Source organism: Eumetopias jubatus, unplaced genomic scaffold (genome assembly GCF_037043125.1).
Source record: "Eumetopias jubatus isolate StellerSeaLion01/CBP00866 unplaced genomic scaffold, mEumJub1_p1.0 scaffold_14, whole genome shotgun sequence".
NCBI lineage: Eukaryota > Metazoa > Chordata > Mammalia > Carnivora > Otariidae > Eumetopias > Eumetopias jubatus.
Genome location: NW_028274820.1, coordinates 64,579,678 through 64,599,155, shown reverse-complemented (window position 1 = coordinate 64,599,155; position 19,478 = coordinate 64,579,678). Strand labels below are relative to the sequence as shown.

Here is a 19,478-nt window from a genome sequence, read left to right as displayed (position 1 = left end):
AGAGCACGACAACTGTTGTTAATGTTGACAGCTTTGGAGAATTTTACTAGTGTTTACACAACCTAGAGGGGATGAGACTAAAAGGTACAGATTTCCGAGAAAGGGTTGGGGGCAACTCAGTTCATCTCACAGAAATGTACATTAAGGGTAACAGTATATGAAGCAATCAAATGTACAAAGCTATCAGGCTAACTCTTACTCTCAGGTTTATCTTTATCTTTAAATTCAGTTATTCATTCTGTAAATATTTACTAGGTGTGTCCTATATTCTAGGCCCTGTGTGTGAAGGGCTGTTTCAAGTAGTTAACTACTTTGGGTATGGTGGAATTTGCACCTGCAGTTTATTTTGAAATGGTTCAGGGAAAAATACAGACACACACACAAAGCTGACATTTGTTGAATCTAGACGGTGGGCATACAGGTGTTCATCATACAATTCTTTTAATTTATCTGCATGTTTGAAAGGTCATTAAAAAAAGCTAATGAAAATTTTAAAAGATTAACTTAATTATTCACCTGAGGAAGCTTTTAAAACTTATAATTGCCTAGGCCCTACTCCCAGAGATTCTAATTTAGTCACCGCAAAAGGAAAGGTCAGGAAATGTATTTAAAAAAAAGAAAGTCTCCAAGTAATTCTGGTTAAAAATCACTGTTTTAGAGCAGTGGTTTGCAATCTTGGCTACATACTGGAATCACCTGAGGAGCTTTTAAAACTCCTGAGAACCAGAACATTAAATCAGAATCTCTGGGGTTGGGACCCAGTCCTTTCTAGTATTTAAAGCTCTCCAGGTGACTCCAATGTATAGCTGAAGTTGAGAAACACTCACTACTTTAGAGTATTAATGATGTCATGATAGGCAAGAGATTTTTACTCAGTGTCTTCACCACAAAAAACCAGTGCTGCTCAGAAGCAAGCCATATGAAAGGGGAAGCTACCCATCTTGGCTTATGTGAATTTATTAATTAGAGTTATTATAGTAATTCAGGAATTAAGCTGGCAGGTAATTTAAGAATTAACAAAATCTTAGTTGTAGATAATTAAGATAACATGCAAGTATTTCAAAACTACTCAAGTATTTTCCCCTAATTCTAAACAGCTGCTTAAGGAACAACATACATTATCACTTCATTTTTCTAAATTATATACCAAACACTAGAAAAAGAAAATTCAAGGACACTATAAAGTTTAAATACAGTATTGGAAGACAAATGGATAATTTAGGTATCACTATATAAAAACAATGGACAAAATATTTTATGGTAATTATAGTTACCCATGTCAACTTACAAAAACATTCATGTGAATAAACTGGTACTATTGGGAAAACAACTTCAAATTGTTTATAAAAATCTAAAATAATACCAGTGTTTTCTGTTGTTGTTCATTGTAACTACCATACCTTGGCTTCAATCTGTCGATAACAGGAGATACCATACACTGTGGCTCCGTTTCCATTTCTGGGTGGCAAGTGAAAAAACACAGTATCTAAGAGACACACAGAAAAATGTAAATACCAAAGTGAATTACCCTTATTAATAAATAATGTAAACTGAAGTATTATAATACAGTTAATTACAACCAAAATGATGATGTAACAAGGAACCCATGTCATACCTACTTCTAGCATCACAACCACTGGTTTCTTAGAATCCATCTTACTGCCTTACCACGTACATTCATTCATGCACATTCTCAAAAAGCCCAAGGGGCTGAATTATAACAGGTTAATATTGAAACTACAATCACTTAGCTCAGAAAATACTTAACCAACCATAAAAGACTCTTAATCATAGGAAACAAACTGAGGGTTGCTGGAGGGGGGCCGGGTGGGGGGATGGGGTAACTGGGTGATGGACATTAAGGAGGGCACGTGATATAATGAACACTGGGTGTAAGACTGATGAATCACTGACCTCTACCTCTGAAACGAATAATACATTATATGTTAATTAATTGAATTTAAATTAAAAAAATTAAAAGGAAAATATTTTATTTCAGATTAAAAGAGGTATAGAATCATACAAACAAAAGGTAACACATGAATCTTGGATAGATCCAAGAAATTCTTGGACTAACTGGAGAAATTTGAACATAGATTAGATATTAGATATATTCAAATTACTGTTAAATCTCTTAGCTGTCATAATGGTACTGGAAGTTATCCTGAGGAATGATCTTACTCTTAGGAGTGCATGCTGAAGTATTTAGAGGTAAACTAAATGTCTACAACATTTAGTTGTCATAATGTCTACAACATGGTGTTAGACTTTCAAATAGGAGAGGCAAAACTGTACACACATAAATATAAAGAAAATCTGTGGGATATTCACTATACTATTCTTTCAACTTTTCTGTATGTTTAAAAGCTTTCATAATAAAAAAGTTAGGAAGAAAAGATTTGCAAGGTTAAAAATAATGTATTTAAATTTTACACTAAACTGCACAGTAACATTTGCTTCATTTCATATGAAAATTATTAAGTATAAGAGGTAATTAAACCAAGTTTAGTCTGGTGTTTTGCTAGAGTCCACGCCATAATAAAACGTCCTTTGTTGAGCCAAAGCACTCATTTACAGGGTCATAGGAGACTCAGCAGTAATTTCACAGCATTGCTTTTTCTCTGAGGGTGTTAACATGTTCCTCTTATCTGCAAACTTTTTTTACACCCAATATGGGGCTTGAATTTACAATCCCAAGATCAAGAGTCTCACGCTCTACCAACTAAGCCAGCCAGCCACCCCTTACATGTAAACTTAAGCAGAGCACTGCAATAGCAGTGGCTCCAGGGGTGGAGAAGCAATCCCAGGTAGGCATTGGAGTACTAACCTAATAAGTTTGCAGCTAGAGCCCTAGTCAATTGGTAGCCAGTACAGGTAAGCCCTTTAGTTTCCCTCCGAGAGGAGTCTGAGGTATGAATGTAGGAAGTGCTACCAGCAGCAGACGTCCTAATCTGGCCACTTACTTTGGCCAGGGCTCCTGGCAAAAGAGTGGCCAACGTTCACTAACATTACCAACATAAGCCCAGCACTCCTCTGGAAATCTTCCAGCGCATGACTAGTCATCTCCAAACAAGCATTTAAAATATTTTATGAATAGTCACAAGAAGCCAAAGGCCTTTGATTTACCAAAATACTTAGAATCTAAGATGTCTTGGTAAATTAAAAAAAAAAAAGGCACCTACTAATTGTTCCATTGTTTACATACCTTCCTGGTAGTTGTGTGCGCCATCTGGTAAGGCAAGGAAGGGCAAATACTTCCATTCTTCAGGTATAGTGTGGCTGTCATGTCCATCTCCTGGAATCAGGGGCGGGTAAGAGAATTCAACCTAAAATAGTAAGCAATGTTAGCCAAAAGGTTTTATCATGATCAAAGGGAGCATTTTGCCTATCAGGATAGGCAAAAATACTATAAAAATACTTTTTTTAAAAAAAGATTTTATTTATTTGACAGAGAGAGAGACACAGCAAGAGAGGGAACACAGCAGAGGGAGTGGGAGAGGGAGAAGCAGGCTTCCCGCTGAGCAGGGAGCCCAATGCGGGGCTCGATCCCAGGACTCTGGGATCATGACCCGAGCTGAAGGCAGACACTTAACGACTGAGCCACCCAGGCGCGCCGCAAAAATACTTTAAGATTTTTTGATTTGAGAGAGTGCAATTGAGAGCATGCGCAAATGGGGGGAGGGGGCAGAGGGAGAAACTCTCAAGCAGACTTCCCGCTGTGTGGAGCTCAACACAGGGCTCTATCTCATGACCCATGGGATCATGACCTGAGACAATATCTCAAGTCCACAGCCTGACTGAGCCACCCAGGAGCCCTCGCAGAAATAATTTTTTAAGATTTATTTACTTTAGGGACGCCGGGGTGGCTCAGTCGGTTAAGTGTCTGCCTTCGGTTCAGGTCATGATCCCAGGGTCCTGGGATCGAGCCCCGCATTGGGCTCCTTGCTCATTGGGGAGCCTGTTTCTCCCTCTGTACTCTCTCTTGCACACGTGTGTACACTCTCGCTAGCAAATAAATTAACAAAATCTTTAAAAAAATTTTATTTACTTTAGAGAGCAAGAGAGAGTGCCTGTCGGGAGGGGGTCAGAGGGAGAGAGAGAATCCCAAGCAGACTCCATATTTAGCTCAGAGCCAAAGCAGGGCTGGATCTCATGACCCTAAGATTACAACCTGAGTCGAAATCAAGAGTCCGATGCTCAACCAACTGAGCCACCCAGGCGCCCCCTGGCAAAAATACTTTTAAACTCTGAATGACAGATGTAAGGATAAGCCACACTTACTAATGCCATTTGGCATTATCAGCAAACCTGCTTATACATAAGAGGAAAAAGAAAAAAGGAATGAAAAGAGGAAAGATTTGTAAGTCTTTTCATCTTTCTGATTTAAAGGTGTTTAGATGTTAATGTGCAAAGGAAGATAGGGGGTAGAGTGGTGGTGACTGGCCTGGAGATTTACACTTGGGAACTATCATCAAATAGATGGTAATTGAAGCCATGAAACCCTGAGAAAAACCAACATCCTACTGAATTGAGTAGAGGAGGTCCAACAAAGAAGCCTGAGAAGTGTGAGCCAAGGTCTAGGTTTGCTTCCCATCAACTGTCTCCCTTGCAAAAAAAAACAAAAAAACAAAACAAAACAAAAAAACTGGCTCCCTTGCTCACAATACTTGTAGCTCTGAGCTATGTTTTTCATGGGGGTTGGCAGGAGGATTGAATGGGCGAGCATTAATCAACATTTCAGGTTTTTTTTTTAAATATTGAGAACCGATCAATGAAAAGTTCAAAGAAATCTCTCCAACACTGTGTCCTTTAGAAATAAAGTTTTTAGTATACACCCTCAGCTTCTGATTACCCAAGTTTATCAGCATTTTCTCTGTGTTTCTATTTCTTTTTGTTACTTCAATGAGACTTTTGGAGAGGAAGGAAGAATTAAACGCATGGGACTTGGATTATCATATTGATTTATAAGTTCTAGGTGATTTACATTTAATTTTCTTTCAAAATATATTTATGCAGGAATTTATACTGCAATAGTAGTAATATACAGTTGCTCCTTGAACACAGTTTTCAACCACATAGGTCCACATACAGGTAAATTTTAATACAGTACAGTACTATAATGTATTTTCCCTTCTGTATGATTTTCTTAACATTTTCTTTAGCTTACTTTATTGTAAGAATACAGTATATGATACAAATAACATCCAAAATATGTATTAATCAACTGTTCATGTTATCAGCGAGGCTTCCAGTCAACAGGCTATTAGTAAGGTTTTGGGGGAGTCAAAAGTTATACATGGCATCTCTAACCCCCACATTGTTCGAGGGTCAACTGTATACACTAAAGTTGGAATTTGAGATTAAGAATCACTTTTATTTTTTTTTTCCAAGTACTCAATAATTTATTTTTAAGCTAAGTGTGCCTATTACTTGAAATGTAGAAGACTGCTTCGGCATAAAAAGAATCACACTTCAAACTAAATAACGAATGTGTTATTTCTCTCCTAATTTTTAAAATATGAACATTCTGTAATTCAGTCATGGGGGCCTTTACTTCCAGGTGACTTCTTCACTGGGTCTCAATTCCCTTTTAAACAACAAACTTTTGTTCCGGAAGGCAGTCAGCTTTTCATCATTCTGTCTAGATAACATCCAAGGACAAACCCCATGGGCACAAGTATATGTACCCAGTGGTCACGAACAATCTGAATTATGTTCATCCTGAGTGCTGCGGCCTTGACGCCAAAAACGACCCCACGACCAAGGGCAGCGACGACCCAAGAATCACTTTTAGATCCTACCTTTAATGTGGAGAGATATGAGGCTCATATTCCCACACCTCAATGGAATGAATCAAGCTGCCACTTGAGTCACAGGAGAATTATAAAAGAGCTTTAAAAATGATTTTTTAAATAGGTGACCTAGGTCCATATTTACAATCTTTAAAAATACTAAGAAGGACTATACACTAAGAAGACTCCCTCCCACCCTTGACACTACCACTCTGGCCACCCAGTCATCTTCCTGCCCCTACCTTCAGAAGCAACCATTGTTTTCAGTTTGAAAGGATTTTTAAAAGGTTTGAGTTATGGATGGAATAACTTTTCTCTCAGAGATCAGTCATTTAAGATCAGTTAGCTGAAGGCTGAGTATAGATAATCTCAAATTACATTTTGCATTTCTCTATCTTTTCTATGTATCACAGAGATTTCACATATTGTGTGGAGGAAAGTAGAATGTGACAAAGAGGTAATGGAGACTTATTCAAAGCTGATACTATGAAGCTGGTAGTTACAGAGTTAAAAAAAAAATTCAGAATTACTTCAACACCAAGAAAAAACAAAACAAAACCTAGAAACAAGGAAATAAATTATTGTGTTTTATTGTAATCAATAACAAAGTCCAATATACACTTACTTATTAAGAAGCCTTGGTAATTATTACAACATGTTTTCTTTTGGGAAGCCACTGACCTTAATGTATAGCTATTTTATTTAAAAAACATTTAGTATAGTGTAAACATGCTTTTAAATAAATACAAACATCATGGACCCAAATTCTCAGAAGTCCATCATGAAATATGTTGCTCTTTATGTCCAAAACGTTTAATCTGAAATTCCAAAAGAAAGTAATACAATAATGCTCAACCTCATTTTTAATGATGGAAATGCAACTTGGAATAAAATTTTTACTATATTAAAAACATGAAAAAGATTATTAATATTTTGTGTTTACAAGAGTATGGGGAAATAAATAGGTGTGGCTATGGGAAGGTGAACTGGTAGAACAGTATGGAAGGCAATTTGGCAATATTATCAAATCAGTAACACATTTACCCTTTGACCCAGCAGTTTTAGGAATTTATCCCGCAGGTACACTGATATATTCACACAGATATGTACAAGAATGTTCCTAGTAGGATTTATTGTCACATAAAAATTAGAAAACTAAATATTCATAAGAGTGATTACATAAATTTTACATCAGTTCTATACAGTTGTTAAAAAGAATGTTAGATTCACATATACTGATAAAGCAAGCTAGGTATGATATACAGTGTGGTAGGTAAAATAAGAGCCCTCCAGAGATGTTCATGTCCTATCCCTGAAATCTGTCTATATGTTACCTTACAAAGTAAAAGGGACTTTGCAGACACAATTAAAGATCTTAAGATGGGGGTTATTCAAGTGGGCCCACTGATTTCACAAGGGTCCTTTTAAGAGAGAAGTGTCAAAGATATCTGAAGATGCTAAGCTTCAAGATACTTTGAAGACTGAGGAGGGGACCATGAGCCAAGGACTGGAGGAGACTCTAAAAAGTTGGAAAAAAGCAATAAAATCGATTTTCCCTAAGTGCCCTGAAGAAACACAGCCCTGCTTGATTTTAGCCCAGAGAGATTTCTGATCTCCAAAACTCTATTTGTGTTGTTTTAAGTCGCTAAGTTTGTGGTAATTTATTACACAGCAATAGAAAACCAGTACATACTGTTAAATTTAAAAAGCAAGCAGAATATCAGTAAATACAGTATAATCCTATGTATACTATGATTCCATTTATGCAAAAAATTATACTTCTGTATCTTTCTAAATGAATTTTTTAAAAACTTGCTTGAAAAGATACAAGCTTGACTGCTAACAGTTTACCTCTGGAGAATGGATAGGGTTGGGAATTGGAGATAAAGGGTGCTTCGCTTCGGCAGCACACATACTAAAATTGGGAATTGGAGATAAAGGACTATTCCTGTTTGTTGTTTTTTTTTTTAATCTCCATCTTCTTTTTTGGGAAAATTTCAAACTTACAGAGAAGTTGAAAGAAAATAAACAACCTTATAAACATCATCTATATTCACAAACTGCTAATTTTTTGGCCACATGTGCTTTTATCTGTGTTGCATGTGTATACACACACTTTTTCTGCATCACTTGGCAATAAGTTGAGATTATCATTACTTTTAAGTAAACTAGCATTTATTTTTAAATGGATATGCATTTCTTTTACAGTTAAAAAAAAAAAGATAACCACAAATAGCTCCTAGCTTTTGAAGGAAATCTTATTTCCATTCTATCCTTTTGGACACAAAGGGAGATATAGAAATCTGTCTTCCTTTCTGAAGACTTAGTTTAACAAGTTACCAACAGCCAGAGTTTAATATCTGATTGTTTGCTATGTTCAATATATTCTCTCAACTCCTCATTCTACTGAATGAAGATCTGTTTTGGGTGACTCTAGTTGGAACTTAAAATGAAGTCAACTCATAAAATTGTTGTAAGTGTAGATACTACATATACTCCAAGAATTCCATGGGTAAAATTAGGTTGGCTTTAGGCTGACATGGGCCCAGATTACTTATAATATTGTTTCTTTGGGGTATTAAAAGGAAACCCACAGGCCCAAGCCACTTAGGCCAAGTCACCAAACGGCTTAATACCTAACACCTGGGGCGCCTGGGTGGCTCAGTCGTTAAGCGTCATCTGCCTTTGGCTCAGGTCATGATCCCAGAGTCCTGGGATCGAGCCCTGCATCGGGCTCCCTGCTCGGCAGGGAGCTTCTCTCTCCCCAACTTAGCCTGCTTGTGTTCTCTCTCTGGCTGTCTCTCTCTGTCAAATAAATAAATAAAATCTTAAAAAAAAAACACCTAACACTTAACCATAAATTCCAACCTCCCCACAAAATGTAGTCTTAACTAGTGAGTCTGGAACTTTCTGATCAGTACCCTATGAGGTAATCTGTCATATGGGCCCTCTCTCTCCCTACAAAGGAAGAGGAGGTGATTTACCTAAGAGAACACCCCCCCCTTCTCCCAAGGGAAAGTGACCGGGCCCTGGAACAATCCTTCCTTCTCTTTTGCTAATAACTTGCCCTACCCTCCTTCTATAAAATCCTTCCATTTTGTACAACTCCTTGGAGTTCCCCCTACTTGCTAGGTGGGATGCTACCCAATTCAACAAATCACTTAATAAAGCCAATTAGTTTTTTTTTTTTTTTTTAAAGCTTTTATTTGACAGAAAGAAACACAGCGAGAGAGGGAACACAAGCAGGGGGCGAGGGAGAAGCAGGCTTCCCACCGAGCAGGGAGCCAGGACCCTGGGATTATGACCTGAGCCAAAGGCAGATGCTTAACAATTGAGCCACCCAGGCATCCCAAGCCAATTAGATCCTCACATTTACTCAGTTGAATTTTTGTTTCTTGACAGGTAGAATGTATTCAAAATTTCAAACAGCTAACTTTTGGGGCACAACTTTCTCATAAATTGTACACTGCCTGTACTGTGCTGTCAGCTCTCTAGAATTCTGCTGGTGTTACTTGCTACCACTAAATTCTTGCATTTGGAAACTGCTGAAGATGCTAATCAAGTTCAAAACAGTTCACAAACTCCGTTCTGTATCTATACATATACAACAATTTTCATGGTGATTTAGTATTGTTTCATTATTTAATCAATCCTCTATTGTTGAACTTTTTTTCTAGGTTTTTTTTTTCTTCTTACATCTTTATAAACTGTTTAGTACTATTCAAGTACGGCATAATAAAAAATATATACTGGGTCCTGCCCTTGGTTTTGGGCCTACAATTCCTAAAACCCTGGAATTTCCTGAGTGAAGGGAGCACCTTTTGTTATTTACAAGACAATTTCAACTGTACCTGGGTGTATCTAATGAGGGGACTTGGTAGTGGTCGGTCTACTAAATAGCTTTAGGATGGGGCCTGGTCACCAGAAAGGCAGACCTCCAGGGAGGGCAGAGGGGCTGGAGATTAAGTACAATCACTAATAACTAATGACTAAATCAATCATGCCTATGTAATGAAACTTCCATAAAATCCCCTAAACAGGGGCACCTGGGTGCTCAGTCATTAAGCGTCTGCCTTCGGCTCAGGTCATGGTCCCAGGGTCCTGGGATCGGGCTCCCTGCTCAGCGGGAAGCCTGCTTCTCCCTCTCCCAATCCCCCTGCTTTGTATTCCCTCTCTCACTGTGTCTCTGACAAATAAATAAATAAAATCTTAAAAAAAAAAAAAATCCGCTAAACAATAGGACTCCGAGATTCTGGGTTAGTGAAGACAATGAGGTGCCAGGAGGCTAGCATTTCCAGTGAGGGCATGGAAGCTCTGTACCCCATCTACCACATCTGGTCCTATGCATCTCTTTCACTTGGCTGTTCCAGAGTTGTGTCCCTTATAATAAACCAGTAAAGGTAAGCAGCATTTTCCTTAGTTCTAGTTGTTCTGGCAAATTACAGAACCTGAGACGGGGCCATGAAAACCCCTGAATTTGTGGCTAAACTGGACTCAGGCCTGGCATCTCAAGTGAGGGTATCTTGGGGGACTGAGTCCTTAAACTTATGGAGTTTGACACTAACTCTGGGTAGTTAGTGCAGAATAGGATTGAATTGTAGGATACCCAGTTGGTGTCTGGGGAAAACAAAACAAAGGCCATTATTTCCCAATCATTGGGACTGTAAAATCTTAAATCGTATAATCTTCATATTTTGAATACTGAATACTCTATAAACTCCCCTTTGGATATGTCCAAAATAATCCAGACAGATACAGTTCATGGCACAGAGGCTTAAGAGAAATTCTCATGGAAGTTACCTGAGATTCTCAAATACTCAGTTGAATCAAAAGGCAATTTAGACCATAATGCTAATTAAACTAAGCAATACCATGAAAAGTAAAGGTAGTTACCCCTGAAACAAATAATACATTACATGTTAATTTAAAAAAAAAGAAAAGTAAAGGTAGCTATAGTAAGCTACCTCACTGCACAACTCCAGTGGGAACCACCAACCGTACACTTTATGGGAAGGGTTCTCCCTGCAGCTACGCTGTGCAAAGTCTGTACAGGTGTATATGGCAGCCCTAAGTCTATGTGAAAAAAATCATTGACAAAACCAAAGTAAATCTCCAAAGACTTAAAAAAAAAAAAAAAAAGAAACAGAATGATTATCATCTAGTAGGGTTACTATTAAATAATGGAAGTTCACAGCCCAAACTCTTAAGTTAAATTTGAGATCAAAAAAAGTATCTGGGGGTGCCTGGGTGGCTCAGTTGATTAAGTGTCGGACTCTTGATTTCGGCTCAGGTGATGATCTCAGGGTTGTGAGATCCAGCCCTGCCTCTAGTGGAGCTGGGCAGAGAGCCTGCTTAAGATTCTCTCTCTCTCTGCCCCTTCCCCACCTCTAAAAAAAAAAAAAAAAAAGATCTAGTAGGACATCGGAACATACTGTGTGTGACAGATATACCAGATGTCTCCCCAAAAGGTAACGTTATTAAATCCTGCAAATGTCAAATATCTCTTTGTCAACTCATGTTCACGTGACTGAGTCTATTTTTATCCCAATTAGTAGTAGCATTTTACATACTTCCATGGTTATAGAAGAAGAGGGGGGAAGAGACAACGGCTGATTTCTAAAACGTAAAAGCAGAATAAAGATGCTCTAATCACAAGGAGTAAAAAGGCAATTTTTCTAAAGGCTAAATGAACTATGTAAGTAATGGTAATGTTTGTTCACACCCTGAATGGTAAAAATTTACCACTCATTTTCAGAGTTTACAAATCAAACTGTAAAGGTACCCCCTAGGGACACCTGGCTGGCTCAGTCAGTAGAACATGTGACTCTTAATCTCAGGGTTGTGAGTTCTAGCCCCACAATGGGCATGAAGCCTACTTTAAAAAAAAAAAAGTGTCCATTAGTCAGACTGCATTTATGTGGTCCTCAAAAACAAAAGATTGAGAAAACAACAGAACAGTAACACAGTATCCTGGTGTGAACTCTGCATACTTCAAAAGTACCCTCTGTTTGCTTTCTAACAATGAAACATCCATTCCACTGTAGAGAACCATACAACTAAGAGAAGCCACCATGCCAAAGAGCACACAAATTAAACACACGTGTAGTGCTCCTGATGGCAGAAGAAGTATGCTTCCTAGAGATGCTGAGTCAGCTGCTCTGCCTCTACTCCCTTTCCAGGCACCTCAGGGATTCCACCCACCTTAACTCAGAAGCAGAGCTGTTTATTTTCTTAACAGTTAAAACATTTTAGGTACCAAAGTCAAGGCCTTGTCATGTTTTTCTCTTTAAAGAAAACCCAGGATGGAGAAGACATGTCTTCTTGAAGTTACTTGCTTTGCGAAATCTCTAGAAGAGTCAACATTACAAGAGAACTGGCACTTTACCTCTTTAGTCTCTTAAAAAGTTGGCAAATGACTATACTTGTCAGCTGTTTATTTCTGAAACAGATTGTGCTTAGTATTCCTCTACCTCAGCATGATACATTATTTTATAGTTTCATGAGCGCACTGGATGCCTAGAAAAATAAAGTGTATACTGTAAAACTGCAATGGTACTACTGAGACCTGCCAATTAAAACCAAGTTTTATTGTTTTTAAAATTAAATGGAAACAAAACAAAAATTAAATGAAACAAGTACCTTAGTTTAAAACATGTGCTTTTATATCTTTAAGTGAATAAAGGCTGCCAGTCCCATTTTTTCTAGAATTAAAGAACTATTATACTATTCCACATTTCTTTAAGATGAGGTACTTGGGCCTTTTGACTAGAACTGTCATCTTCCAGTAATTCACCAAAATGACCAACACAAAGGGAAAAAGAGAGGCACCAGCTATATTCTCTAGGCCTTTCAAAAACATGGAGTTGTTCCTTTGGCCACATACATGCAAATCTACAAGAAAGGTGATGCTGTGGACATGAAGGGAATGGGCACTGTTCAAAACTGAATGCCCCACAAATGTTACCATGGCAACACTGAAAGAGCCTATAGTGTTACCCAGCATGCTGTTGGCATTGTAAACAAACAAGGGCAAGATTCTTGCCAAGAGAATTAATGTAAGTACTGAGCATATTTTTTTCTTTCTAGGTGAGCATGGAGCCCAATACAGGGCTTGAACTAATGACCCTGAGATCCAGACAGGAGCCGAAATCAAGCATCAGATGCTTAACGGAGGGAGCCAACCAGGTGGCCCTAAGTACCTAGCATATTAAGCACTCAAAGATCCAAGATAGCTTCCTGAAGCATGTGAAGGAAAATGATCAGAAAAAAAAAGGAAGCCAGAGAGAGAGGTACTTGGGTTCAACTGAAGTGCGTGCCAGCCTGCTCCACCCAGAAAAGTCCAGTTTGTGAAAACCAATGGAAAGGAGCCTGAGCTGCTGGAACCCATTCCCTAAGAATTCATGGCAGGATAAGTGTAAAAAAAAATAAAAGACCTCAAGACTGTAAACAGAAAAAAAAAAGAAAAAAAAAAACAGTTGAGGTACTTGGATTATGAACAAGAAAACAGATGATGTGTATTTTAATTTAAATAGAGAACTTTTTTAGGGGTGCCTGGCTGGCTTAGTCAGAAGAGCACGTGACTTTTGATCTCAGGTTTGTGAATTTCTCTCTCTCAAATAAATAAATCTTTTTAAAAAAGACTCTATTATATGGAAGAACATGACATTTTGTTTATCAATATTAACTACATAATATGAGGAAAGCTGATTTTCATACTAAAGGCACTTGGAAGAACTAAAATTAAGACTTCAATATCCTGTTTTTCTACTTTAAAACCACTGAAACTTTACATAAACATACAAGTTCATTAACATTAAACTGTGTATACATAGCCAATTAAAAGTCTATAAAAGACTTTACAGAGCCATGCTCTTTTTAAAATTATTTCTTCCAGAAAGGAAAAATCTTTACATATGAAGAGTGAAATTGAGAAACTCTACTAGTAAGTATTCATCTCCATTCATTTCAAATATATCTGAGAATAAACAGCATTATTATAAGGATTTGGCATTCATTGAAATACCATTATTTGCAGACCTACAACTAACAAATCAGAAACGCCATCAGATATGGAGTCAATGAGTTTGTGTTTCAGAGAAATAAAGTGCCATTTATTTCCAGTAATACCAGATTAGTTTTGTAGTGCTACTTTATGTAAAGCTTGGTAAAGATAGCTTCAAATGTATTTACTAATTATGAGCTCTTACTTAGAAGTAAAAAATAGTTTTGAAGGATCTTAAATGTATTTGACTCTCTAGGTCTTTTATGTTACAGAAATCCAGGACTCCTATATTATCCAAGGTTCCAAGTAAAATAAACACTTTGGTCATATAGCACAAATGTGTATAACTACATGGGGAAAAAAACCAACTTTCATAAACGTTTTTAAAACCTGATAGTTTAAAAAAAAACACAAATTTTAAAGTAAAATGTTGTTATATTTGTAATATCCCCAAACTGGGAACAACAACTCACATGTCCATTAACAGGAGAAAGGGTCAGGATGGCATACAAATATATTATACAGACACTAGTGACAAATCTATGGTGACACAGGTCAGAAGAGCGGTAACCTTCAGGCAAGTCATGACCAGGAGGGAACGCCTGCATGGATCTTCTGAAGTGCTGGAATTAATTCTGTCTCTTGATCTGGAGGGTGACTACACGGATGTGTGTGTACGTAAAAATGAATCAAGCTGCACCCATAAGTTGTATATACTTAACTATTGATAAATTATACCTTAAGAAAATCAAATACTGCGGGGGCGCCTGGGTGGCTCAGTCGTTAAGCGTCTGCCTTCGGCTCAGGTCATGACCCCAGAGTCCTGGGATCGAGCCCTGCATCAGGCTCCCTGCTCACGGGAAGCCTGCTTCTCCCTCTCCCACTCCCCCTGCTTGTGTTTCTGCTGTTGCTATCTCTCTGTCAAATAAATAAATAAAATCTTTTTAAAAAAGGAAAATCTAATACCACTAAACCTCAATTTCCTTATCTATAAAAGAAGACTAATATAACCTTGGTGTATTGAGAGGAATAAATGGGATAATAAACACACACCTAGCACAGTACTCAGTATATAGCAAACATTCCATAAACAGCAGCTATTATTATTGCTAATATTTTCATAGAATAGCAATGATAAATTGCATGGTGACTAAACTTTATATTGGTATAAGCTCTTATTAGTTTTTTAAATCATTCACAAAGGTAGGAATTATATTTAGGGCATACTTTATGGAATTTAGAATCTTTGCTACAACTTGTTTACAAAGAGTGGAGAAAATCACTGTACTTGATGGAAATTTATGCTTTCAGCACATAAGTTATATTAGCATCCACGAGATGTCTGGGTTTTTGTATTAAGCTATAGCTTTTATGTCTCTGAAGATACCATGCTTATTTAACACAATACATGAGGACAGGACATAAAAAAAGATTGAGCCATTGTTTCTTCAAGCTCTTCTTTTTCCCCTCAATTATTACTTTTAAGGCTCAAAATTGAAAGACCGCAAATGGAGAATTTTTGCTAAGTCCTAGCTCTGCACAAATAGGAGTTTAAATGAAGAAAATCATATAATAGTTTTTGAAATAGTCCTTTCTTTTTTAAGATTTTATTCACTTATTTGAGAGAAAGAGAGCATAAACAGGGGGAGGGGCAAATGGGGAGGGAGAAGCAGATTCCCCGCTGAGCAGGGAGCCTGATGCAGGACTTGATCCCAGGACCCTGAGATCATGACCTGAGCCGATGGCAAATGCTTAACCCACTGAGCCACCCAGGTGCCCCCGAAATAGCCCTTTCAAAAGTATTGAAGGATGAAGAATTTTGTGATTTTTTTACAAGGAGAAAGGTTAAAAAATCCTTTTTTTTTAAAGATTTATTTTTTAGTGATCTCTATACCAACATGGAGCTCAAACTCACAACCCCAAGATCAACAGTTGCAAGCTCTGTGGACTGAGCCAGCCCTAAAAAATAATTTTAAATTATTTAGATTTGAGGTGTTATTACAAAATATAAAAGGCAAAGTATAAAAGGCAAAGATCTTAAGTGTACAGAGTTCATTGGTTTTGATGATTTATACAGCTACAGGCAACCACTCCATCAAGACACAGAATTATCAACATCCTAGAAAGTTCCTCTCTTCAGACTGCTATCAACAAACACTAGTTCTGCCTGTTGAATTGAAGGGTATGTTTCTGAATGTAGACCATGATGATGGGTATTTAGCAAATGTTTGTTGATTTCATCTTATAATAATGTAAGTGAAAGGGAATCTTAGCAATCATCTATTTTAAAACCCTCATTTTACAGATGAAGAAACTGAAGTCCATAAACATTAGGCAATTGCCCTAGGTTGCACATCTAATAACCATTAGCGTCAAACTAAAACTCAGGCATCTTAATTACCAGATATACTTTGCTATTATTCATGCAGAGTGGTAAAAGAGAATCTATCAGAGCTGAAAGTACAAAGGAATATTAGGAATACTATATACAAAGTTCCTCTACAATGGAAGAGATGTGACAAGGATTTGTATTAAACATGGTGGAATGACAGAAACTGCTCTTTTTCTTCTTTTTTTTAAAGATCTATTTATTTATTTGGTGGGGGTCAGGAGGGAAGGCAGAGGGAGAGGGAGAGCCTTAAGCAGATTCTGCCCTGAGCACGGAGCCCAAGGTGGGGCTCAATCTCAGGACCCTGAGGATCATGACCTGAGCAGAAACCGTGTTGGCCGCTTAACCAACTGAGCCACCCAAGTGCCCCAATACCAGTCTTTTGGATGAGAGGCTATAAATAGAACATTGTTTATTTGTAGGTTATTGAAAATATATACAAAGATGATATCACAGCTGCAAAAACTATTTTCTTACAGGAAAAAAATTAATTAGAAACTTCCTAATAGGGCGCCTCGGTGGCTCAGTTGTTAAGCGTCTGCCTTCCGCTCAGGTCATGATCCCAGGATCCTGGGATCGAACCCCGCATCGGGCTCCCTGCTGGGCGGGAAGCCTGCTTCTCCCTCTCCCACTCCCCCTGCTTGTGCTCCTGCTCTTGCTGTGTCTCTGTCAAATAAATAAATAAAATCTTTAAAAAAAAAAAAAGCTTCCAAACAAAAGATTTAAATCAACTTATTTTAATGAACTCTACCTTAGCCATCTTTTTTTTAAAGATTTTTATTTATTTATTTGACAGAATGACAGCAGGAACAAAAGCAGGAGGAGTAGGAGAGGGAGAGGGAGAAGCAGGCTTCCCGCTGAGCAGGGAGCCCGATGCGGGGACTCGATCCCAGGACCCTGGGATCATGACCTGAGACGATGGCAGACGCTTAACCAACTGAGCCACCCAGCTGCCCCACCTTCACAATCTTTTATATGTAATTTTATTTTTTTAACATTTTTATACTGAATTTTTACATGGTAAAAAAGATTTCAACTTCTGGTAGTGCACTACCCCCATCAGAGTCTAGCAAATTACTAACATCACCCGTGAAAGCCATGGGGGCAGGAACAGGTTTCATTAACAACCCTGCAGTCATTTCCTCGTACACAAATACTTAATATACATTGTGACAATGAGCATCAATTGGAGGAAGAAAATGTTAAGTGCAGAAGACCATATTTGAAATCTAACCCAAACACAGTTTATTTAGAAGTCAGACTTCTGATTATTACCTAGACCACTGTCAAGAACCAGAAACAAGCGAGAAAAGCATCTAACCAACTATCATAAAGCAAGAAGGCTTTAGGTCTTCTTTAAAATGTATGACTAAGGGGCGCCTGGGTGGCTCAGTTGGTTAAGCGACTGCCTTCGGCTCAGGTCATGATCCTGGAGTCCCTGGATCAAGTCCTGCATCGGGCTCCCTGCTCGGCGGGGAGTCTGCTTCTCCCTCTGACCCTCCCCCCATCTCATGTACTTTCTCTCTCATTCTCTCTGTCTCTCAAATAAATAAAATCTTTAAAAAAAAAATAATATATTTAGAAGACGGGGTATCCCAGTCTATGGAAGAAAAAAAGCAACAAGTAAGAAAACAGGGAGGGGACGCTGAACACTACAACACTGTGTTTGGGTCAACACTGAAGAGTGGCTGCTAACTTCCCTGTCATCTCCCTCTCTATCAAAAGCCTAGCTGAGTCAGAAGGCATGTGCGAAATACTCTATGTTAAAATAAACTGAGAATGCCACAGTACAAGTAACATTTGTTATGAAGGCAGAATCATCCCGACTAACTTATAACTTAAATTGTGTTCAGCATGTTCTGCTTCAAAATCCATTTTACCAAGATCTCCATGAAAAAAAGACAGCTTAAAATGAAATCTCCGTATTTAGGCAAAAAGGAGCAACGATTCCACCACAAGGATACTCTTTGTAGCACTATTCAAAATAGCAAAAAATTGTGGAGTACCACCTAAGTGTCTAAAATGAATAATTAAAAATTTCCCCAAAATACTATTTAGCTTTTTAAAAATGCTATAATTCAATATTTATTAATATGAAAAGATATTAATGGCACAATTACATAAAAAAGGCAGGTCATAAAACCTGATTATAGTATAATGTTATTGGAAAAAAGTTACGTATATTTTTAAAAAAAAAAAGTAACTGGAGAACTGCAGGGATAGTCATCAAGTTCTTAAGAGCAGATTTTTTTAGGATATAGGATTTTAAGTGTTAGTTTTCTTTTTTTCTTCCCTACATTTTCTCACTTTTTTACTAGTGAGTACATATTATTTCTGATAAATGCTGTTTTTTAAAATAACTGGAATGATTTAAAAATTGCCCAAAATATCAATTTAAATAACATCCTCTAAAAATATCCTACGAACAAACCTAGGTTTTAACCTGATGGTATCTTAACCAAAGAACATAACAGGGCCAGTCTTTCTCAAAATTATTAAGTAAAGACTCCTCTTTCTCTATGTCTTTATCTTCCCCTTCCCCATCCCCAGTAGACCAGAGTCCTTCTGCAGACTGCCCTTATCTAGCAAAATCCATGATCCTCAAAGGATGTGAATCACATTATACCATAAGGGAGAAGGTTATTCACGAAACATAAGCATTTTACTAGGGAATCAAAGACTTAAGCCAATGAAATCTTTTTTCAGGACAGTTTCTCTGAGTAGCTAAAAAGAATCTTTAGATATTATTCCTTCCCTAATCTCTAACTCCCCAAAAGTTTGTTCTTTCTGTTCCAAAGGGCTTATATTCCAACAAGAATCACAAACAATACTCCAATGTTTCAGCATGGTCACCACAGGATTCCATCAACAGCAGGTGCCAAAACTACATGCTTGTCGGGCAGCCCAAAACCTCAATGGGTCAGGGCTTGGCACTATTACCCTAACAAACCACCCCCCCCAATCTCCTAAACCCAGCTCTGAATTTGCAATATAACACTCTGCTACTCATGGAGATTTTCCCATGATCAGCCCACCTAGACCAAGAGGAAAATGTCCGTTTCTCTTCCCTACTTCAGTTGCTTTATTCACCTTGGAACTAGTATAAACATTGATTCCTAGTTCTTTCATAATTCTATTTTTTAAAGAAGTACATCCTGGTAAAACCAGTTTATTCAAGAATTTAAAACTGCTAGCTATGTATACAAAACTATGAACTCTATCAGAACAGTGGTAAAAAAATCAGTAATAATTCCAACTTTTTATGATATCACTTTGGAAAATAACAATTCCCTAT

General features: G+C 37.6%; 1 protein-coding gene and 1 pseudogene across 2 annotated transcripts in view; both read right to left on the bottom strand.

The window, feature by feature from the left end:
• Nucleotides 1-19,478, bottom strand: part of AVL9 (AVL9 cell migration associated) — a 91,894-nt gene that overhangs the window by 64,991 nt on the left and 7,425 nt on the right. For both annotated transcript variants that reach the window (XM_028092251.2, XM_088018543.1), the window contains exons 2-3: nt 3,206-3,326; nt 1,401-1,486 (exon numbers count right to left, since the gene is read on the bottom strand). In XM_028092251.2, coding sequence (XP_027948052.2) covers nt 1,401-1,486; nt 3,206-3,326 — 207 coding nt within the window. The remainder of the gene's footprint in view (nt 1-1,400; nt 1,487-3,205; nt 3,327-19,478) is intronic.
• On the bottom strand, nt 5,428-5,720 carry LOC114200224 (NADH dehydrogenase [ubiquinone] 1 beta subcomplex subunit 1 pseudogene; annotated as a pseudogene).